General features: G+C 51.7%; 1 protein-coding gene across 1 annotated transcript; it reads right to left on the bottom strand.

Annotated features, from left to right (window-relative positions):
• Nucleotides 1-1,262: 1,262 nt before the first annotated feature.
• On the bottom strand, nt 1,263-21,884 carry SURF4 (surfeit 4). The gene is made up of 6 exons (XM_066580396.1): nt 21,728-21,884; nt 13,914-14,100; nt 12,710-12,786; nt 8,661-8,704; nt 6,439-6,625; nt 1,263-5,005 (listed from the first exon to the last, which is right to left on the bottom strand). The coding sequence occupies exons 1-6, from the start codon at nt 21,773-21,775 to the stop codon at nt 4,739-4,741; spliced, it is 810 nt and encodes a 269-aa protein (XP_066436493.1). The 5' UTR covers nt 21,776-21,884; the 3' UTR covers nt 1,263-4,738.
• Nucleotides 21,885-24,270: the final 2,386 nt, after the last annotated feature.

Raw genomic sequence — 24,270 nt, 5'->3', positions numbered from 1 at the left:
AGATTCATGCTACCAGAATCCACAGAGTAGACCAGCGTCCCACAAGGGCCACACAGCGGCGTTTCAGAGAAACTGCACCTTGAAGTTTGACTCAGAGCTGAACTCCAAGTCACGAGGGGGGGGGGCTGTCCCGGCCCACTGGATGCAGAATGACAGCTCGCTCCCTATACACAAACAGGGAGAGCCATCAGTCTTCATCCATTAATAGGCTGCTGGTCTGCATGATGCACCACATATATCAGGAGTATAGACCAAGAAGCTACCCCCCTCTGTATAGGACGCTGTGTGACTGGCTGACTCATCGGTGTCCTCCACAGGTGTAACTGGCTCCCTCATTTGACATTTGGCTGCCTGCATGCTGAGGTGCTGCACATGGTTGCCCTCCTGGTCAGTAAGTATATGGCTGTTTTCAGTGATTGTTAGTTAAATGTTAAAGTGCATTTAAGGCCCATTTACACGCAACAATTATCGCTCAAAATTCATTCAATTGTCCGCAAATGAACGATAACTGTTGCGTGTCAACGCGGCCATCGTGCATTTTTCGGCTGAACGATTCATTCAGCTGCAGAAAGAGAACAGTGACCGCACACTGTGCTCTCAGCGAGTGTCAGGAGATTACATTGTATTCTGCTGACAGCCCAAGCGAGAACAATGCAGCTGTTAGAGATGAGCGAGCATACTCGCTAAGGGTAATTACTCGAGCGAGCATTGTCCTTAGCGAGTACCTGCCCGCTCGGAAGAAAAGGTTCAGGTGCCGGCGCGGGTGAGCGGTGAGTTGCCGGAGTGAGTAGGAGGGGGGGGGGGGGGGGGGGGGAAGAGATCTCCCCTCCATTTTTCCCCGCTGCTCCCCGCCAGCACCCAAATCTTTTCTTCCGAGCGGGCAGGTACTCGCTAAGGACAATGCTCGGTCGAGTAATTGCCCTTAGCGGGTATGCTCGCTCATCTCTACTCATAATATAAAGAAAACCCTCCCTAATAATCCATTACTGGGAACAGCAGCTGATAGGAGTCACCTTCTGCTATTACCACCCTAGATGGGTAGATTGCGCCGTTCCACTATTACCCTCCTGGATGGGTAGTTGGCGCCATATCAGGTCCTTGCTCTACAATTTACCCTTCCTGAACATTTCCACCCATTAAATACCTAACGAGTATAAAAGTTTTAAGAAGTCCAGGCATTGGCTCAATAAGGAAGCAGGATGCGGTCGGGTCCCGGAAGCCCGGCGGGCAGCCAGCGCCTAGGTGAACAAAACAGAAGAAACTGAAGCGTTCAAACTGGTTTCATGTTTGGCCAAAATGCGGAGAACAATGGAACAAGAAGACGACGACCGTGTACTCTATGAACGAGCGGACACTTCTGTGCAAGAAATTTGGTTTTGGCAACTGAAACACATGGCTAAGTGGCCAGACTATTCTTTTGAGGGGGTCTGGCCACTTCTAACCGAGTAAAGGTGCTTGTAATTAAGAGATGATAGAGTTTTAAAGGGCCAGCGAACCTAAAGTAAAGAATACAAACCTTACACTAATGAAGAACTACAGTACTGTGCAAAAGTTTTAGGCAGGTGTGGGGAAAATAGCTTTCAGAAATAGAAGGGTTAATAGTTTATTCTTGAAAATTAACAAAATGCAAAGTGACCAAAAGAGAACTATAAACCCCATGGCTATGTGGTGTGACCACCCTTTACCTTCATACCGCATCAGTTCCTCTCGGTACATTTGTACACAGCCAAGGATTTTGTAGGATGATAGTCTGCCGTATGAGTAACTAATTATACCAATAGGTGATAATGATTCTCATATGTAGGTTGAAATGCAGTCATTAACTGAAACAAACAGGCTTAAAACTGGGTAAGGAACAGCCAGTCTTCCATAACCTCACCTCAAAAGGTGAGGTTATGGAAGCCAGTTTCAGGGCACAGGTCATACACCATGGTAAGACTGGGCAAAGCAACAAGCTACATGGTAGTAATACCGCATCAGCAAGGTCTCTCCCAGGCAAAGACTTCAGAGCAGACTGGGGGTTCAAAATGTGCCGTTCAAACAGTTTTGAAGAAACACAAAAAGGGCAGCGTGGAGGACACAGAAGTCAGCCAAGAAAACTTAGTGCAGCAGATGAAAGACACATCCTGCTTACTTCCCATCAAAATCAGAATGGGCAGAAACCAATAGGACCCAGGTACACCCATCTACCGTTCAAAGAAGTCTGGCCAGAAGTAGTTTTCACGGAAGAATTGTGGCCAAAAAGCCATCATACCTTTAAATTAGAAGCAAGGCCAAGCAACTCAACTAGGATACAAAAGAACAGGAATTGGGTACAATAATAAGTGTCTGCAGGCAGCAGTGAAGCATGGTGGAGAGCGGTACAATAATGAGTGTCTGCAGGCAGCAGTGAAGCATGGTGGAGAGCGGTACAATAATGAGTGTCTGCAGGCAGCAGTGAAGCATGGTGGAGAGCGGTACAATAATGAGTGTCTGCAGGCAGCAGTGAAGCATGGTGGAGAGCGGTACAATAATGAGTGTCTGCAGGCAGCAGTGAAGCATGGTGGAGAGCGGTACAATAATAAGTGTCTGCAGGCAGCAAGGAAGTATGGTGAGTAACGGCACGGGGGAGTGGTGAGTAACAACAATCAGCAGGGGAGAGAGATCTCCCCTCCATACCTCCCCACTCTCCCCCGCAGCTCCCTGCCTGCCGCCGGCACCTGAACCTTTTGTCTCGAGCGAGCAGGTACTCACTAAAGGCAACGCTCGCTCAAGCAATTGCCCTTAGCGCGTATACTCGCTCCTCTCTAGTCAGGATTATTGGTGTCCTCAGTGCTGAGTAATACAGGCAGATACTTATTGATCATGTGATACCAGCAGGGAGGCGTCCAATTGGCTGAATGTTGAGGACTGTTATCCTTCTGCAGAATAAATTAGTAACCAATGTCATTAAGTGTCACCTATCCTCAACATAGTGAAGAATAAGGAGTCCTGGAAGTGATGATGTGGCCCCACGGGGCCCTGATCTCACATCATCCAATCTGTCTGGGATTACATGAAGAGACAGAAGGATTGGAGCGAGCCGACATCCACAGATCTGTGCTTAGTGCTCCAAGAGATCTGGAACAACCTCTCTGCAGAGTTCCTTCAAAAACTGTGTGCAAGTGTCGCTAGAAGAACTGATGCAGTATGAAGGTAAAGGGCGTCACACCAAATATTAATGGGATTACATTTCTCTTTTGTTCAGTCACTTTATTTTTGTCAATAAACAAAATGCAAACTATTAACCCTTCAGCAGTCTTACTTTGCAGCACTTTTTCCACACCTGCCAAAAACTTTTGCACTGTAATGTATATAAATCCCGGAGGTAAATCACTGAAGAGGACCAAGTAGTTGCTCTGATGAACAGGGCGGACTGCCTACCTTTTACATTCCTCGTCCTGCCAAGTGCATCACCATTGTGATTTGTCCTGAAGGGCCGAATGGTGCTTGGGTGTGCAGCGCTGTCACTTCACTCACACAGTGAGTGAGCAGGCACAGTGCCGTGCATTGGCTAGTGGCTGCACCTGGTATAACAACTCAATCCCATGCTCTTGAACAGCAATGAGCTGCTCTCAGGCCATGTGACCAACAAACATGATGTCACAGCACTGAGAACAGACCACAGCGGCGCCTTCTTATGGCCTCTTCAATCAGCGGGGAACCCTAGTGGCAGACCTCCCCACTTAGCTCAGCAGTAGTTTGGTACTGGAAAGCCCCTGTAAATACGCATGCAAACATGGCGGAATTACGCAAAAGATCTGCACCGTTCAGGATTTTGCGGTGGATCAGACTGCATCCCTTTCATTGAAAAGAAGGAGTCTGCTGCGGATCCATAGCACAAACCACATCAAATGTAAACGATCAGGGGATGCGGGTGACGAATTCTTCTGGACTTCCTGCCAGTCATCCCCTGGTGGAACACTAATGGCGGCATCGCCCTGGTATGAAGTGGCGGATAACAGGGACCAACAGACTGCATTCAACTGCACCGCAAATGGCGCTAAAGACATACTGTAGATTTAGTGTCCCTTTAAGAATGTATGACATCATAGAACAGACTTGCTGGGACTGACAGACCCTTTAGAAGTAAAGATGGGAGTCACATGGCGGCCAGGGAGAAAAGAATGACTCGGTGCCAACGTGCGGCAAGTACAGTATTAAATAATTAACCAGAAAATTGCACTCCAAACAGAAAAACATGGTGGTCATCCCAGTCCTGCACACAGTCCCCCTTCCAGAACCGCTTCAGAGCCAGAGGCGAGCCTTGCGGGGGGGGGGGGGGGGGGCGGCTGGCTTCTGGCTCTGAGATTCACATGAACAATAGGATTAAGAAGACGTGAAGCCGATCAGAGGTAAGGCTTCATTATACTGCATTCGGCGCGGCACAGGGCATCTTGTAACATGGTCTGCACCGGGCGACTCATTCAAGGTCCAACCAGCCCGTGGTGATGGGTCCTACGATGCTGCCACATCAGCATGGCGCAGGACTATGGTGGTGATGATGGTCCTACGATGCTGCCGCATCAGCATGGCACAGGACTATGGTTGTGGTGATGGTCCTACGATGCTGCCGCATCAGCATGGCACAGGACTACGGTGGTGGGATATAAGGGGGATGGTAAAAAAGGACAAGGCTGGGGGAGGGGAGAGATGGTGGAGCAGGACTCCGCTTTATCCAGAACATTCGACAAGACCCCGCGTGAGGTATGCTCAGCAACTACCACTCCTTTTTCTTTTCATCCATGGAGACCCCACCGGGTCCCAAGGCCACCACTAGGAGAAGTCCGCCGATGACAGACATGGTCTGAAAGAAGTCGTATTTTAGGAAGTCGTGCATGGGTTTGTAGGCTGGGATGCTCCAGAAAGCGTTGAAGTAGACATTGATGGCAAAGAGCCAAACCACCAACGTCAGGGCCGCCAACTTCGTCTTGAAACCGATCGCTACCAGGATGATTAAGGCTGTGCCCACGATGTTCTGTAGAATCTAAGAAAAAGGGCAAGAAGAGCACAATAGGTAAAGATGCCATCTATTACAAGACCAAAACAGGTCATCTTCTATCCACTGATCAGTGGAGGTCTAACCGCTGGGCCCCACGATCCCCAGAATGAACAGAGCATTGGTGGCACATGTGCTGCCGCTCCATTTAATGCAGTAGTACTGTCAGAGATCGCCCAGTTCAAGCGCTCAACCATCTCCGGCAGTGCCACTAAAGTAGGGGCAGCGCACACCTGTACCGCCACCACTCTTCATTATGGCACTCTGCGCACTGCTGGTCTCAAGATAGGAGGCGGCTGCAGCGGTCAGATCCCTACTGATCAGTATGTTATTCCCTATCCTTTAACAGGAGAAGGCTCTAATAATGGTTCTGACTTAAAGGGGCTTTCCAAAATTTGGGAAAAAAGCGGGCTGCCTCGTCCAGAAACAGCGCCACTCTTGTCTAGTATTGCAGCTTATATGCAATAACAGGAGTAACCCACGGTGCCACCTCTGGAGAAAGCAGACTCCGGTTTCCGACTCCTGGACAACTACTTTTAGATTTAGTACTGCTGACATAATGACTGATAAGCATAAGAGTTCAGATCCCTCACCACAGTAAGTGATCGCACACAGATCTAGGATTGCTTCCTGGTGAAGGGGGTCCAACCACTGGGTGCTAGTAAACTTAGCTTCCCACTGGGGGTTTCTCTGCACCACTCCTGACCAGGAGGGGGCCCTAGTGGGGTCATATTAATATGCAATCATTTCCAGTGCAGGTAAAACCCTTTAATTCCTTAGCAATATCCGACGTACAAGCACAGCTGATGTGTGCAGGGTCCGTACGGAGCGAGTGTCCGCAGTCTTTGACAGATGACCCCCACCCACAACAGCCGTAATTGGAGTTCACTTCTGACAGTGGCATTTAAATGGCCCAATCTGCATCTAGAAGTCCCATACACCCCCCTCCCCCCACCCTGTGATTCTGATGGATCTTAATAGGCTGCATGTCAGAACAATGTATAACGCAATACTCTAGTACTGCAGTATATTGCATAAGAAGTCAAATGGGGCAGAAAATAAAAATAAGTTAAATAAAGTTAATAAAAGTTTTCCCATATTTATCATTTGGTATTGCTTTGTCCGTAGAGGTCTGTTCTATTAAAATAAACACACTTCTACAGCACAGTGAATACCGTCCGAGAAAAAAAAAAAAAAAAAACTAAAACAAAACCCTGTGCCAGAATGGTGGGTGTTTTTTGGGTCACCACATCTCCAAGAAAAACAACCTTGGAATTTTTTTTCTTATTTTTTTTTCTTCCACTTTCCAAAAAAAAAAAAAAACTAAGAAAAAGTAATGGCGGCGCCTTCAAGAGGTTAATATGCCATCCTTTACCATGGTGGGAATAACTAGTCATCGTTCTTACACGTATGGAACTTACAGAGAAGAAACTTGCGTCAAAGTGCAGCAGGGTCATGAACATGAGGACGAGCAGCACGCGCCCCCCGAGCTGCATGTACTGCTTCGGAGAACTCTCCCCCATGGTGGGCACTCCAGCAAACATGCTCTTCCCTTCTGACCGAGACTCGGCCAGAAGCAGCAAGAGTCCTCCTCCCAGAGCCAGGTTCCTGGAGAAGAAACAGCAACGCCCGTTAGTTTATACACCATGTTGGAAGAATTTTGCTCAACAGGAATTTTTAAAAAAGGGGAGAAGCAAGGGGGTCGGAACCCATTCGAGGAGGTTCTCCTCCCTGCACAGCTATTGGCCTCCACATGGGACATGACTGAGCACACAGGAATCAGTGTGTGGTGCACTGCAGGGTGGGACGAGGGTCCGCTCAGAAGACAGGAGGCTTTCATATGGAGGACATTCGTGACCACAGAAGTACCTTGGACGACGGCGCCTCCTACAATCCCAGCCCCATGCAGAGCCTGGTATCCAGGCATAGGGCAGCATTGTAGACGTTGCAGTACATCTCGGTGCACCACTTAGAGAACATAAGTCAGATATACGGCCCCAAAGTTTACAGATAATCAATGTAAATAAAATACGGGGGCGGCTCCAAAGCGAACGCCTCCTATCTTATTATAGGGGCACACAACGTCACAGGCGGAGGTTGGCGGTACGGCAAACAAGTCTGAACCTTCCCAACATTATCCGATAGTGTTATTGCCATGTGACGGACGGCAGCAGAAGGGCAGTCTGATGGCCAAAATGGTAAGGTAAAGTCCCCTGGTGCAAGCACCGCGTCATGACGTCACATCGTAACGTTTTCTTGGCAGTTTTTGCGGGGTGGTTTCCCATTGCCTTCCCCAATCATCTTTTACCCTGGGTACTCATTTTACCGACCTCGGAAGGCTGAGTCAACCTTGAGCCAGATACCTGAACCACGCGGGGATTGAACTCGCAACCTTCAGGTCATAAGCGAGAGCTTGGGACTGCATTTCTGCTGCCTTAACACTCTGTGCCACACGGGCCAAAAGTGCGTATAAAGCAAAAGGTGCCACAAACCTTCATCGACGCTTGTTGAATATTTATGGAGACCGAACAGTAGGGCGCAGTGAGGCGGTGGGTTTGAATCGTAGCGACAAAAACGTGAAAGACCAGCCACGTTCTGGACGGCCGTGCACCGCTGCCACACCATGAAATGAAGAGGGTCTTAATCAGCTCATCCGCACGAATTGGTGGATCGTTTCCCACACATTGAAGCCGATGCGGAGCGCCTTGAACCGTCCCCCATCACAATCAGCTGATTACGCTCTTCGTTGTCCGTTGCGACAGTTGTGCATAACTATCCAGAATGCGGTTTGGCTTTCATGTCGCTGCCACCACTGTTGAAATGCGCCACCTACCGCCTCACTGTGCCAACATCCACTGTCCGGTCTCTAGAGTCGATGAAGGTTGATGGATACAAGTTTTTGTTCTATGGAAGAGTTTAATGACGCAGCTTTGCTTTATACGCACTTTCATGTCCGATGCCATTTTGGCAAACTGACCCTCGGTGGCCATCTGTCGCACGGCAAGAACATTTACCAGATATTGGCGGGAAGGTTCAAACTCTTTTGCCATACCGCCAACATCCGCTTCTGACATAGTGTGCCCCTATAATAAGATAGGAGGTACGAGTTCTAGAGTGACCATCGTATATCTGCAATAACTAGTAATTATTAGGAAATTATATAGTACCAGTGTTCCTGGCGGCGCAATGCACCACACAGCTCTGCTACATGCACATCACACATGCACACACACAGCTCTGCTACATGCACGTCACACACAGCTCTGCTACAGGAGTGAGTTATGCATCCCAACAAACCCCTGCAGCCTCAGTTACTATGGAATATGAACTGTGAGGACGTCACCGTCATATGATCAGGGGCGGAGCATGTAACTCACTCACGGACAGACAAGCAGTTGTTAGTAGTTTGACTAACTAGATCTGCCATACAGAACTCTAGAAAAGTTGGGTAAGAACCAAAAGGCATCTGTACTGGTTGGCACAAAGCTTTCCCAGAAAAATAATGAAGCTGAGCTGTGATAGAGTCTGCCTGTATGCGCACACGTGTGGATACAGTATATTAACAGATGGAGGAGATATGGATGAAGAACGGGTAGATATCAGACATTCATCAATAGATTCTACAAGAACTGAATACACGTACCGCATTAAAAACTTCAGGTCCCACAGGATACTGTACGCAATGGTCTGATGTAGAAGGAAACATGTATTATACAGATATAGTATACAGCATTAACCATTAATGTACACAGTAGTGTTAGCAGAAGTTCATCATTGTGGGATTGAAAGGGTTTTCTGGCACTAAGATATTAATGTCCTATTCTCAGGATAGGTCATCCATATCAGAGCAATATGGACCTCACCGACTAAAGTGACTGCAGCACTCCTGTAAGCGCCACTGTCACCTCAATGAATACCAGGCACAGTGCTGTACATTTCATAGTGGCTGTGTCTGGTACTGCAGCTCAGTCTGATTCACCTGAATGGGACTGAGCTGAGCATATGACTGATGACTGTGATGACACGGGCCTGTGGAGAGGCAGCAGCACTCACCCAAGCGCCGGGACCTCTTCAAATCAGCTAATCGGTTGGGGTTTCAAGTGGCAGACCCCCACAGATCCAGTATGGATTACCTAACCTGAAGGTAGGTCAATAATGTAGAGTTCCAGAAAACTCTAAAAGGGCAACTAAACTTTCAAAGAAAACCTTTTTTTTGACATGTCAGAAACGGATTGGCGGGGTCTGGATTCAGAGACCCCCACCGATCGCTAAAATAATGATGCAGAAGGGCTCAGTCAACTATTGCGCCCCTTCAGGTGTGAGTGGAAAGTGTTGTGGAGAATTAACCTTCCTACTGAGATCATAAACTGCATCGAGAAAGGCTGAAAAACAGACGACCTGTCACTCTGGCGCTCCAATGAGTGCTTCAGCAATCGGTGAGGGTCACAGCACCAGGAAGCCAACCAGTGAAATTATAGAGACCCTCCTGTTTTGGGACACAACTATATCCCAGGACAAGACTAGGCTGGAAGTATATACCTACAATTGTTTTTCCGGGCCCAGTTTTCAGCTTACAAGTTGGCTGCTGCAGTTTTATAACTACCTCTCCTGGTTCTCCTCCTACCTATCTGACCGCTCCTTCAGTGTCTCCTTTGCTGGCTCTACTTCCCCTCCGCTTCCCCTTGCTGTTGGGGTCCCCCAGGGCTCAGTTCTCGGCCCCCTTCTTTTCTCTATCTACAGAGCCCCTATTGGACACAATATCAGGAGATTTGGCCTCCAATACCACCTGTATGCTGACGACACCCAGCTATACACCTCTGCCCGTGACATCTCTGCGGCCTCATGTCCAGCGGACAAAATAGCATTTAAAATCCGCAGCGGATCACCATAGGGGTGCATTGACCACCCGCGGGTAGATAAATACCCGCGGATAGTCAATAAAAGTGATTTTTTTTTTTTTAAATGGAGCATGAAAAAAAATGGACATGCTCCATTTAGGTGCGGGTCTCCCGCGCAGACGGCTCCCGCAGGCTTCTATTGAAGCCTATGGAAGCCGTCCGGATCCGCGGGAGACCTAAAATAAGAATCACTTACCAGCAGCGGGCCGGGCAGTTCTTCTCTTCTTCACGGCCGGATCTTCTTTCTTCGGGCCCGGCGGATTTGCCGGGCGCATGCGCGTGGCACGCTTGCTGCCGGCGTGCCGAGCACATCCGCCACCCGAAGAAAGACTATCCGGCCGTGAAGAAGAGAAGATCTGCCCGATCTGCTGCGGGTAAGTTAATTCTTATTTTCAGCGCTCATGTCCACGGGCAGGAGGGACCCGCTACGGATTCTCCATGGAGAATCCGTAGTGGGCCTGATTTATCCCGTGGACATGAGGCCTGCACCTTTACTCCAAAACATCACCAGCTGTCTGTCCGCTGTCTCTAACACCATGTCCTCTTTCTACCTAAAACTAAACCTCTCTAAAACAGACTTGCTGGTATTTCCACCTTCCACTAACCGACCTCCTCCTGACATCTCCATCTCAGTGTGTGGCGCCACCATAACTCCTAGACAACACGCCCGCTGCCTTGGGGTAATATTAGACTCTGATCTCTCCTTCACCCCCTACATCCAATCTCTGGCCCAAACATGTCAGCTGCACCTCAAGAACATCGCAAGAATCCGCTCTTTTATCACTGTGGACACGCTAAAAACGCTTACTGTTGCCCGCATCCACTCTCGGCTCGATTATTGCAACTTGCTGCTGATCGGCCTCCCCTGCACCAGACTCTCCCCCCTCCAATCCATCCTGAATGCGGCAGCCAGGCTCATCTTCCTGTCCAGCCGCTACTCGGACGCCTCTGCCCTGTGCCGGTCACTGCACTGGCTGCCCGTTAAATACAGAATTCAATTTAAACTCACTACCTTCATCCACAAAGCCCTCCACAGCGCAGCGCCCCCCTATATCGTCTCCCTCATCTCAATCCATCAACCAGCCCGGGCTCTCCGCTCTGCTAACGAAACCAGACTGAGTGCCCCTTTAATTTGAACTTCTCATTCCCGCCTCCAAGACTTCTCCAGAGCAGCACCGGTCCTCTGGAACGCGCTACCAAAGGCTACCCGAGCAATCCAGGACTCGCAGAACTTCAGGCGTGCTCTAAAAACGCACCTCTTCAGGGAGGCATACCGAATTCCCTAAACAAACCCCTCTGTACTCCGCCTGATAACATGCTCCCTGACCTACTGACTGCAATCCCTGCTAGCCATCATAAATCGCTCCTGCAGTCACACCGTCTCTGCCGTCACACGGATAAAATGTCTGACCATTGTCTATGTATATAGCATCCCTCACTCTCCACCTCCCCATACCGTTCACATCTCCAGCCCTTTACCTTCTGTATCCCCCCATTACTTGTAGTATGTAAGCTCGTTGGAGCAGGACCCTCACCCCTATTGTTTCCATCAGCTGATTACTATGTAACCGTGGTTCTGTAATGTTTGTATTTTGTCTTTCTGTATCCCCTGTCTATGTAAGCGCTGCGGAATATGTTGGCGCTATACAAATAAAGATTATTATTATTATTATTGTTTATTACCTAATGCACACTATACTGCTCTCCAATTGGCCAGTGATGATCATGTGAGCAGCTCTGACCAATCAGAAAGCAGGTATAATGCATTATAATCTAACAATAGCAATGCACTATGGGGATTAGTTAGAAGATTGCAGCAGCCATCCTGGACAGCCAAAATCTGGAAGGGACAGCAGAGCAGAACCTCAGGTAATACATCCCCCTCCCTGACCAGTCCGGAGGGTCGCTTTAAAACAGGTCAAATGGGAAGGGGGGGGAGCCGCATCATAGCCATCCTAGAAGACCTTCCCTCTTTGATGGCTGCCATGTAATAAAGCACCTGACCACAAGCAGACCAGCGAGGTGATGCAAGGACGTCTTTACATGCAATGTGTCACAAATTGTTTTATCGCAGCTTTGCAATGTGATTTTCGGTCACATGACAAGTACAGGTGACGCACCACCATAATATGGGCTTCGGGTGTACCGACAGGTAATCGAAAACTGCTACAATCTGCAGTAAACCGTGCAGCACAAACCGCAGCATGAACGGGCAGCCAGCCAGAGTATTGGGGGCAGAACTAACTTAAAAAGGGGCTAAAATGCAATGGCTTATCCTCAGGCTAGCCCATTAATATAGGAATGGTGGGGGTCCAACTTTCGGCACCCCTGCTAATCAGCTTTTCGAAGGGGCTACGTTGCCTGTGCGAGGGCTGCAGCCTCTTCAGTGTTCACAAAGGTCCAGGTAGCAGTTTGTACGCGACTTTTCATAAACAGCCGTTCTAAGTTCTGCAGCCTTCGTCCCATGCACTTCTGGGAAGCCCCAAGGCCGGCCGGCGCGCCGCGGCCAGCCGAGGAAGCCCCAAGGCCGGCCGGCGCGCCGCGGCCAGCCGAGGAAGCCCCAAGGCCGGCCGGCGCGCCGCGGCCAGTACTTTCAGTTTCCTTCCTTGACCGCAGTGACAGCGGCATCAGCGGGAATCCAAGGGTCGGGTCCCTGACAATCATCTATTGCTGATCAATAGAGAAAATTAGCAAAGTCCCAGAATAAGTCTTAAATGCTGAGAACGGCCGCTATGAAAAGGAGCATCTTCCCAGACCGGCAGTAACGAGCGGGCGATACGCGATATATCCTTACCTGCATTGCTATAATTCCAAACAAACCAAAGCAGGCGTATTGGACGAAGTTCCGGCTGAGGACCAGTATGCAGCCGCCTGGAAGAGAGACACAAACTCATCAGTACAGATGGAAACCCAACAGAACATGTATCCCCCCCTGCCCGGGATCCGATCGCCGGGCCTTTCTGTACCCATGCTGAACGTACGCTTGTATCCCTTTACATACACGGGGCCAACGTTCGGCCTCTGACAAGTGCCGGATGACGATCTAGCAAGTCAATCAGGGATCGTTTATGTACATGGCCAAGCATCGCTTACGGGGATGAATGATCATAAATACAATGACAGTCCCCGCAGGCCGGCTGTACGACTCCCCGCTCACATGCGAGATGAGCAGCCAATCAGCGAGCAGTTTTATATGTTTGATGAAAATCAACAATCCACCAAAAAGCAGCATTCGCTCATTTGTTAGTTGAGCCTTGTCCCTTTTAAACAACAAAACATCAAACAATTCTCAATAACCGAGCGGGCGAATAAGCTGGTGACGTCCTTCCTGAAAGGAGAAGGCAGAAGTGGTTATAACAGCTTTCCTCCGGGTCCTCAGCCGCGTCTGACAATCGAGAACCCGACCTGCTCCTTCTTGATTGCAGCAGCAGAGGCTTTAATCCTTAAGGGGTTAAATACCAAACGTTGGACCGCCAAAAGAAATAAATAAAAAAAAAACGCACATGCGAATGACTGCATTCATTTTAATGGGTCCAAATCCTGTGAAGTGCAGAGTCCGACAAATGAATAAACCCCAGGAGCCCCGTATACGAGCCGCGCTAAATGCCCATCGCTGCCCTCCCGGTCCGTCAGCAGAATACAGGCTGCGGAGGATGATGCAGGGCATCCAGACTGGCATCATCACAACTCATGCCCTCCCCGTTGTACTGCAGCAGCCTCAGCACAGATAAACCCGCCCCCATACCAAGTCTTGTAGCGCAGGGGGCCCCCAACTCCAGTCCTCAGGGACCACCAACAGGTCATGTTTTCAGGATATCCTATAGTGCAAACGCTTGTGGCAATGTCTGAGGCACTGACAATAATTACATCACCTGGGCAACACTGAGGAAATTCTGAAAACATGACCTGTAGGGGGCGCTGAGGACTGGAGTTGGGGGAACACTGTTCTAGCGAACACCACAAGTCCCATCATACCTCCGTGAGCGGCCGTCACTCACCCAGCTGCCCTATCAAGTTAATGAGGACGAAGATGGTCGCCAACACATAACCGCAACTCCAGGTGGCTTCTATGTAGTCTCGCTGCTCGCTCCACTGGAACCACATGCGGATGCCATCTTCCAGGAATGTGCTGATGAGGCAGAGGCGGGCGACGTGCGGGAGGTACTGCTTCGTGACGCGCAGGAACTGCGGGAGAGACATACAGAGGGTCAGTCCGGGCTATACCAAGCTTGGCAGTACCCCAAAATGTTAGAGGGGCGTTTAATAAGGGAGAGAACGAGGCGCCTTGTGATGCCAGGGGGACAATACAGAGCCAAACCAAGATGCCAAGAGGGCACCCCTTGGCATCACTCCTGCCCTTTGGTTGGCACTCCGCAGCCATTTACAGTTAAAGCACTGCCACTACATCCACATATACGAGAAGACCACAAACCGCGGCGCATTTGTATTAAAAGTTCGCAAAGCCAGATTTGTGGCAAAGACAAGTCTCACATTACGATGCCCGCCATAACTCGCGGCTTCTGGTCTTCTCTGCGCCAGCGTCTAGCACTTTCCTGGTCTACAAGGTTAAATATGGGTTGTGTCCCCAGCATGCAGGAGGGTCACAACTATTATAAGCTACTGCCATATGAAAGGTTAACTTTCACCTTCATGATATCCAGGCAATCCCATGAAAGCGGAGCTCCACGTTATGCTCCAGGCCACACAGATCAGCTTCCACTATGACAGAGGAGTGCAACACACAACATAGCAGAGCAGTAACGCTATCTTTTCTCCTTGGGGAGAGCACCTAGAAGGTGAGTGAGGAGACTCAAAAGGCCATTCATGCTCCTCTGGGTAATATGCAAATAAGGGAGATGGCACAATACATCCACAGCGCCACCTACACGCCAGTCAGCATGTAACAGCTCTGAGCAGATATGGGGGAATTACAGTTAATGCATCTCCCCCAAGTCTGTGGTGCGGTTACACGTGGCGGTTTTGCCGCAGATTTTGAATTGAAAGCGTGAAATGTGCGGCGGATCCAAACCAAACCGCGCAGGTGTCGGTGCTGAAAATGTGCAGCAAACTAGTCATGTGTGGTCATACGCTAATCCCTCATTCACACGGGCGTATTTGCTCTTAAGGGAATGTCCGCGACAGTTCGGTGTAAACTCCGGCCACCAACTGGGTGGTGAGCAGAAATTCGCTCACTAGTCGCTTCGTTTCAGCTCAACTAAAAATAGTCGCTGCCGGATTAACCATCATCTGTGTGACAGAGAACCGCGGCAGCGACTATTTCAAGTGACTGAATGACAGTTATCCCATGTGAACACAATCCACGTCACATAATATTTACAACACAGCAACTCTGCCCCTAGTGGCCAGACAGGAGAATACACGTCATATCATGGCTTTCATTTCCGGCCAGGGACGGCGCTACTTCCACCGCAGTCTATGACAGAAGACACACTCGGCATGCAGCAGGCTCGGATACTTAGCGCTCGGAGGCCTCTAACACTAACCGCTGCCGCCTGGAAGAGAAGGGAGAGAGAAGACGTAAGAACGCAGCGCCAAACTACATAACACGTGGATGAAATGCATTTAAAGGGGCCGTCGCCTTTTAGAAGATCCGGTGTCATCAACACGTTTACCAAAGCGGGCGACATCCTGGTTCGTGTACACAAAGCCAACCCTGCGGGATGCGAATGTGGGGGTGCGACGCGACAACGCGGACCGAAATACAGCGACAAACCCCTCCAGTCACTAATGGCCGCTACAGGGCGGGAGGAAGGGGGAATGATCCTTACGACTGATCCAGAACACCCCAGAAAATAGTCTGACGTTTATAGAAATGGCGCTCCAATGTATCTCACCAGAGGAAATACAGGTTGGACTTCTCAGAGTTCTGACGCAGTTTCGCCAAAACGGCGAAACTGATGACTCTGTTTAACCGAGCGGTCGCTCGCACTAACAGGCGTTTGGACCGCAGTCACTCACGTAAGCCCTCGAACACCATATGGCTCCTACTGTCACACTTCCCATTACGAATCCTCGAAGTTACAATTAACTGGAGTTACGTAAATACAATCCGCCACTTAGCGCCGCACTCGCCGCTCCGGACATTCGCTTTATTTTATGGCAGAACGGTTAAAAAAAAAAAAAGGGTTAGAAAGTGTCTGATTACCACAGCGTGCGAATGACGAGCGAGCCTGTGGGTTTCCAGGAAACCGCCATGATGAACATCTGCCGAGCGTCAGCGTAGATAACAGATAAATAGTCAGCGGCAGACCAGTTAACCCTCGCAGACCCGGATCGGCTGCAGATAACACGCTGGAAAGTTTTCTAAAACTTTTCGAACAAGACGAGGGTTACCGGGCGACTTTGGGCAAAGATGACAACATAGCCGTGTGACATCACAACCTAAGAGAAATCAACCCGGGCGCCTGGCGAGTAACCGCGACCCGCAGATCGTAAGCAACGCAAAAAACATTAGATTTCTTGCGACCTGTAAATCGCAACTTGCGAAATGCAACACGGTTGCATTAACTCCTGCTACACTGCGAGGTCCCAGGGCTACACGGATCATTGATCACATGACCAAGGTAGCGGTGTAGCCTTAGGGCTAAGCTGGGGTTACTTCAGACATGTATTACATGGGATATATAACGCGTCTCTATGGAGGACCCAGCGCGTCCGTACATTACACAGGTAGACAACTCATTTCAGTCAACACTGTGCAATACTTGACTTCTCCTGCGGAGGTGCTGTAGGGAAAGTGAACACTTATTACCAGGTTCCTCCTCAGATCACAGCTGATGATTGGGGCACTAGCAGTGAAAACACCCATCTTATTGTCATCAGGGGACGCCTAACAAAAGGAGGGATTGTTTAAAGTGTAGAACCGCCTAGTCCTGGTCTATAAAGACGTGTGCGCTCATCAGCAAGTCCCTATCGACCAATTGGCCAAAGAAATTCACCCAAAACCTTCGTCTACTTGGTAACACTGACCATCCGACATTGCACGGCCAGAGATCATAGTGCCACCTTTGGTGTGCCGCGTGTGCAGTCTACAGGCGTTCTGGAAAGAGCCATGGCCACCAGTTTTGATCACGGCGGGCCCCTAGAGAGATCTCAGACCCGTTCGGCACTGGAAATCTGATAACCAAGCAACGGGCAAGTGACCGGAGGCCAGTGGTGGTCCGAGACTGCACCAATGGGACCTACGAAGACCAATTAGACTGGATTACCATCTTGCGGTATCCTGTGATTCTGGTTGGCAGAGAACATTGCCCATCTCATACCCGATGACATGATCGGTGGCACTACCAGGATGGAGACTTCTCCGAAGGATAACGAGTAGCTGGGAATGCTGCCCAGACGTACAATTACAGCAAACATCTATATACGGTTAATTAAGTAAATCCACACTGCTGGATAAATACACACCTGACCTGCGAGAGGTGGCAGGTACAGACAAGTGGCAGATTATATCAGGCCTACAGCATGGCATGGGGCGCCATCACTGACAAAACCGGTATTACCATGTAATGGGAGGGCAAATCTATACTATGAACATACGGTGGGGAACGTATACAGAAGAGGAGATGGGCGCTCATGGGGGCATTTACCATTACTGGGAGGCGACCACTATGCTAACTAGTCAGACCAAGCCATACTGGGAGGCGACCACTATGCTAACTAGTCAGACCAAGCCATACTGGGAGGCGACCATTATCATGACTAGTAGGACCAAGCCATATTGGGAGGCAACAGCTATCCTGACAAGTCAGACCAAGCCACATTGGGAGGCGACCACAACCTTACTAGTCAGAACAAGCCATACTAGGAGGTGACCGCTATCCCAACTAGTCGGACGAAGCCATACTGGGAGGCACCCACTATCCCAACTAGTCGGACCAAGCCATCCTGGGAGGCGCCCGCTATCCCAACTAGTCGGACCAAGCCATCCTGGGAGGCGCCCGCTATCCCAACTAGTCGGACCAAGCCATCCTGGGAGGCGCCCGCTATCCCAACTAGTCGGACCAAGCCATACTGGGAGACAACCATTATCCTGACTAGTCAGACCAAGCCACACTAGGAGGCGACCATTATCATGACTAGTAGGACCAAGCCATATTGGGAGGCAACAGCTATCCTGACTAGTCAGACCAAGCCATACTAAGAGGTGACCGCTATCCCAGCTAATCGGACCAAGCCAGGAAGGTTGGGGGGTACGGACAACAAGCAGTGTAGCTCCGCCATGACACCCTCCATGGCCATATATTATACATAGAGCACTATGCTGATCGTATACCCAATCGATGCCCTAATACAGGATGGGCCACGGAAGAGCAGCCCCCCACCACACTCCGTCTTGGGTCCGTTCACACGAAGCGGAAATGCTGCAGATTTTCTGTGGCAAAATCTGCAGCGTTTCCACAAAAGAAACAGTCAAAATCTAGAGCAACGGGGCAAATTTTGACTCAAAATCAGCTCCCCCCCCCCCCCCCCCCCGCAATTCTTTGCACTGTCAGCTCACCCCTTCACTCACTAGTGAGTGCCGCTGGTCACATGAAGCGGGAGTAGCATCACCTGACCAGCGGCGCTGCGCTCACCAGAAGCCGGGGGGCAACGACCGTGCAAAGTATTGTGACGCAACGCTGGAGCCGCTGAGTTCAGATGCGGCAAAATCCGCAGCACTTCCGCTGTGTGAACGGACCGGTACGACATAAGAGTGCGGTGCCAGGCTGCTTTACCATGGTCCACCCTGTGTAACCAGTCACAGGTGAGCCTGTATACCCATCCATGGCAATACTATATACAGAGCACTGACTCCTTATTTATACCTGTTATATAGGGATACTGTATACCATCCATGCCCATACTATATACAGAGCTCTGACCCTCTAACACCTGTTATTGGCCATATACTATTACCCATAAGGCTCTGACACTATATACAGAGTACTGCCCTGACACTATACCCAATCCATGCCCCAATGCTATAACCAAACAAACGATATGCCCATTCATTCTCATATACTATACCCAATTATGGCCCAGCGCTCTATAGAGGCAAGACAATATGATACTGTGCTACTATATACACAACAGTGCCCTAATGCTATATGCCCAGACACTACCCCATCTATGCCAAGATACTATACCCAATTGATGCCATTATACTGTATACCCATCCATGCAGGTATACCATAACCAATACTATATACAAAGCACTGCACATATACTATACCCAGTGGTGCACTACTGTATATACACTGCTACTGACACAACATGGATGATGCCCTGCCAAATACCCACTAGTGCCCAGATATAACACCCAATAATGCCTTGATACTATACCAGATTTGTCCCAGGCACCCTATGAGGCGCAGATACCATACCCAATATAATGCCCCATAGGCACTGCCGGGCTCCCATTGTAAGCATGTAGCATTGCTGATGATATGCACATACCGATGCCCGGTGAACCTACGGGTTGTACAGACCCTTGCCCTGTAGCGTTGCTGATGATATGCACATACCGATGCCCGGTGAACCCACAGGTTGTACAGACCCTTGCCCTGCAGAATCATAGAAGATACCGGGCAAATTAATCACCCGTCATCCACTTTGATAAGTTGAATCCATTTGCCCAACGTATCCTAAGAGCGGGCACACTGCAAACTAGTTCACAAGTTGGGCACAAAAATCTGCTCCTTCAGTGTGGCAAGTGCAATGACCCGTCTACCCGCTCAGTCTTGGCTCCCCGTCCCAGAAGCTAGCACTTACTTCTCCGTGGCTCATAGTACCTGGAGTGATAAAACCAGGATATCGCCCGGCGGGCAGCAGTGAGGGGTGGCACACATTAAGAAACAAAGTGGGGATGTCAGGCATCATCTTCAAAAGTTCTGCCAACATTAAGAGGCACAGCGTGGCGTCAACACGGAGATATTCTGATGCCTTCTAATTATTACATGGGGGCGGCTGGGAGCAACTGGTGACCTCTGAGTGCCCGGGCACCGGATCCTGCGTCTAGTCACAGTCTAATGCCAACCTAGCAACGGCTAGTAATCCCGTTGGAGAGGTCACCAACCTTAGCAGTGAGGACAGACCACTGAGGCTTGGGTCACACGAGACGGAAAATGAGCGAAATGGGCGCACCGAAAAACAGCGAGAATTCCGATGGAAAAGCGCAATTTCAAAACCCGCAGTCTTCAGCCGCAGGTTTGGAGCGGTTTCGCTGTTGGCATTCCGCTGCGGCTTTCCCTCCCCACAGGGAGGAGAGGTCACTGCCGAAACAGGAAAAGAATGGTCATGCTGCGGAATTGAATTCAGTGCCGCATGTCAGCTGTCGTTCGGCTCGGCCGCAGCGTGTGGGCGACATTTTTGCAAAATCTCACCCACTTTGCTGGGTAATCCCGGATTAGGCGCCGCGGGCAGAAATACTGTGCGGACTTTCCGAACGCAATTCTGCTGCAGTTCCGCCCCGTGTGAACCCAACATAAGATGGCAGACAAGGTGGCAGCCATAGCGTTTGTGTACCAGGCCCTCAGCCCAAACACACTTATTGGAAGGGTGGGCACAGCAGCAATGGCCAGTAGTCACGGGTGGTCCTGCCCTTCACTAGATGATGCCACTCCTGTTCTGTCAAACACCATAATAAAACTGGTGCCAACTGTATATTCTCAGAGGATGCCAATCTGTCTGTACTACAGAGAGCGACCAACATCTATACCCTCGATCAGTCGCTACAAGGGGAGCCAGACGCTCTGTACCCTCGCCCACCCACTCTGTACCCTCGCCCACCCACTCTGTACCCTCGCCCACCCACTCTGTACCCTCGCCCACCCACTCTGTACCCTCGCCCACCCACTCCAATGGGCGCCAGCCCCTATATACCCTCGCCCACCCACTCCAATGGGCGCCAGCCGCTCTATCATAAGCCCTGGTTATATAATAGATTGCATTCTTTCTGTGCCCCCCCAGCATGCCTCTTCAGTGAAGGCCCTCACCCAGCTACCATGGCTGTGACCCACTCCATGCCCTAGCCCAGTCACCATGAGTACCAGCCTACTTGTACCTTCATTCAGTTATTGTGTTAACTGCCTGTCAGCAGCCCCTCACCCATCTCTGCCCTCCCTGGCACCTCTGTGTCCTCATCTGTATATTAGATGCCAGGCTGCCAGTAGGGTCTTCTACAGGTGGGTCTGGTGCTCGGGGCCCTGACATGTACAGAAGGTGCCAGGCTGTCAGTTAGTCTCCTACAGGTGGGTCTGGTGCCCGGTGCTCTTACCTGTACAGTAGATGCAAGGGTTTCAGTAGGGTCTCCTACAGGTGGGTCTGGTGCCTGGCGCTTTCACCTGTACAGGAGATGCCAGGCTGTCAGCAGGGTGTTATACAGGTGGGTCTGGTGCCCAGCGCTCACACCTATACAGTAGGTGCCAGGCTGTCAGCAGAGTGTCCTACAGGTGGGTCTGGTGCCTGGCACTTTCACCTGTACAGTAGATGCCAGGCTGTCAGCAGGGTGACCTACAGGTGGGTCTGGTGCCTGGCACACTCACCTGTACAGTAGATGCCAGGCTGTCATCAGGGTCTCCTACAAGTGGGTCTGGTGCCACACATCATGTACCGGCACGTAGGGGCAGGCCTGGGGGGTCTGCAGTGTCGCCCCCCGGGTGATCGGTCAGGGGGCAGCGCCACAAGCCAACGTGTCCCATACGCCGGGAAGCCCCGCTGCCGCCAGGCCCGCTCCATGCGCCCTCCGGCCCGCGGCATGTGCTGAGCCCGGGGAGCGGCGGGGGGTCCCGGCAGGACGGACGGGTCTCACCTGATCCGCGAAGTCCTCGGCGGAGCCCATCATGTCGTTGTTGCCCATGATCAGAGCCGGCGTCGGGCAGAGTGTCAGCCCCTCCTCCCCGGACCGCGCACTATCCCCGGCCTGCCACGTAGGCCGAGCCTTAAAGGCCGAGACCAGGAGGCGGAGAGACGGAGGGAGGGACGCGGAGAAGGCGGCGGGGAGCCGGGGAGGGAGGCGGTAGGGGGCGCTGCAGGGGGGTAGATAGATGGGCAGCACTGCAGGAGAGGGGCAGATAGATGGGCAGCACTGCAGGAGACAGGCAGATAGAGGGGCAGCACTGCGGGAGAGGGGTAGATAGAGGGGCAGCCTGTGAGAGAAGGCAGATAGAGGGTAGCACTGCGGGAGAGGGGCAGATAGAGGGGCAGCACTGCAGGAGAGGGGTAGATAGATGGGCAGCCTGCGAGAGAAGGCAGATAGAGGGGCAGCACTGCGGGAGAGGGCAGATAGAGGGGCAGCACTGCAGGAGAGGGCAGATAGAGGGGCAGCACTGCAGGAGAGGGCAGATAGAGGGGCAGCACTGCAGGAGAGGGGTAGATAGATGGGCAGCCTGCGAGAGAAGGCAGATAGAGGGTAGCACTGCGGGAGAGGGCAGATAGAGGGGCAGCACTGCAGGAGAGGGCAGATAGAGGGGCAGCACTGCAGGAGAGGGGTAGATAGATGGGCAGCCTGCGAGAGAAGGCAGATAGAGGGTAGCACTGCGGGAGAGGGCAGATAGAGGGGCAGCACTGCAGGAGAGAGGCAGATAGAGGGGCAGCACTGCAGGAGAGGGGTAGATAGAGGGGCAGCACTGCAGGAGAGGGGCAGATAGATGGGCAGCACTGCAGGAGAGGGGCAGATAGATGGGCAGCCTGCGAGAGAAGGCAGATAGAGGGTAGCACTGCGGGAGAGGGCAGATAGAGGGGCAGCACTGCGGGAGAGGGGTAGATAGAGGGGCAGCCTGCGAGAGAAGGCAGATAGAGGGTAGCACTGCGGGAGAGGGCAGATAGAGGGTAGCACTGCGGGAGAGGGGCAGCACTGCAGGAGAGGGCAGATAGAGGGGCAGCACTGCAGGAGAGGGGTAGATAGATGGGCAGCCTGCGAGAGAAGGCAGATAGAGGGTAGCACTGCGGGAGAGGGCAGATAGAGGGGCAGCACTGCAGGAGAGGGCAGATAGAGGGGCAGCACTGCAGGAGAGGGCAGATAGAGGGGCAGCACTGCAGGAGAGGGGTAGATAGATGGGCAGCCTGCGAGAGAAGGCAGATAGAGGGTAGCACTGTGGGAGAGGGCAGATAGAGGGGCAGCACTGCAGGAGAGGGCAGATAGAGGGGCAGCACTGCAGGAGAGGGCAGATAGAGGGGCAGCACTGCAGGAGAGGGGTAGATAGATGGGCAGCCTGCGAGAGAAGGCAGATAGAGGGTAGCACTGCGGGAGAGGGCAGATAGAGGGGCAGCACTGCAGGAGAGAGGCAGATAGAGGGGCAGCACTGCAGGAGAGGGGTAGATAGAGGGGCAGCACTGCAGGAGAGGGGCAGATAGATGGGCAGCACTGCAGGAGAGGGGCAGATAGATGGGCAGCCTGCGAGAGAAGGCAGATAGAGGGTAGCACTGCGGGAGAGGGCAGATAGAGGGGCAGCACTGCAGGAGAGGGGTAGATAGAGGGGCAGCACTGCAGGAGAGCGGCACATAGAGGGGCAACGCTGCAGCAGGAGAGGGGTAGATAGATGGGCAGCACCGCAGGATAGGTGTAGATAGAGGGGCAGCACTGCAGGAGGGGGTAGATAGAGGGGCAGCACTGCAGGAGAGGGGTAGATAGAGGGGGCAGCACTGCAGGAGAGGGGCACATAGAGGGGCATCGCTGCAGCAAAGGGGCAGATAGATGGGCAGCACCACAGCAGAGGGGTAGATAGAGGGGCAGATAGATAGGCAGCACCGCAGGAGAGGGGTAGATAGAGGGGCAGTACTGCAGGAGGGGGGTAGATAGAGGGCAGCACTACAGGAGGGGGGTAGATGGAGGGGCAGCACTGCAGGAGGGGGTGGATGGAGGGGCAGCACTGCAGGAGGGGGTAGATAGAGGGGCAGCACTGCAGCAAGGGGTAGATAGAGGGGCAGCACTGCAGCAGGGGGTAGATAGAGGGGCAGCACTGCAGGAGGGGGTGGATAGAGGGGCAGCGCTGTAGCAGAGGGGCAGATAGATGGGCAGCACTGCAGGAGACAGGCAGATAGATGGGCAGCACTGCAGGAGAGGGGCAGATAGATGGGCAGCCTGCGAGAGAAGGCAGATAGAGGGTAGCACTGCGGGGGAGGGCAGATAGAGGGGCAGCACTGCAGGAGAGAGGCAGATAGAGGGGCAGCACTGCAGGAGAGGGGCAGATAGAGGGGCAGCACTGCAGGAGAGGGGCACATAGAGGGACAACGCTGCAGCAGGAGAGGGGTAGATAGATGGGCAGCACCGCAGGATAGGTGTAGATAGAGGGGCAGCACTGCAGGAGGGGGTAGATAGAGGGGAAGCACTGCAGGAGAGGGGTAGATAGAGGG

The sequence above is a fragment of the Eleutherodactylus coqui genome, chromosome 10, assembly GCF_035609145.1.
Source record: "Eleutherodactylus coqui strain aEleCoq1 chromosome 10, aEleCoq1.hap1, whole genome shotgun sequence".
Classification (NCBI taxonomy): domain Eukaryota; kingdom Metazoa; phylum Chordata; class Amphibia; order Anura; family Eleutherodactylidae; genus Eleutherodactylus; species Eleutherodactylus coqui.
This window is presented reverse-complemented; position numbering and strand designations above follow the sequence as displayed.

What these genes read in the sequence shown, in the direction of transcription:
- SURF4 (XM_066580396.1), bottom strand. Translation starts at nt 21,775, where the DNA reads ATGGGCAACAACGACATGATGGGCTCCGCCGAGGACTTCGCGGATCAG. An exon ending in TTGGAATTATAGCAATGCAG is followed by an intron (nt 8,705 to 12,709) that starts GTAAGGATATAT and finishes CTTCTACATCAG; the next exon opens with ACCATTGCGTACAGTATCCT. An exon ending in GACCTGAAGTTTTTAATGCG is followed by an intron (nt 6,626 to 8,660) that starts GTACGTGTATTC and finishes TTTCTTCTCCAG; the next exon opens with GAACCTGGCTCTGGGAGGAG.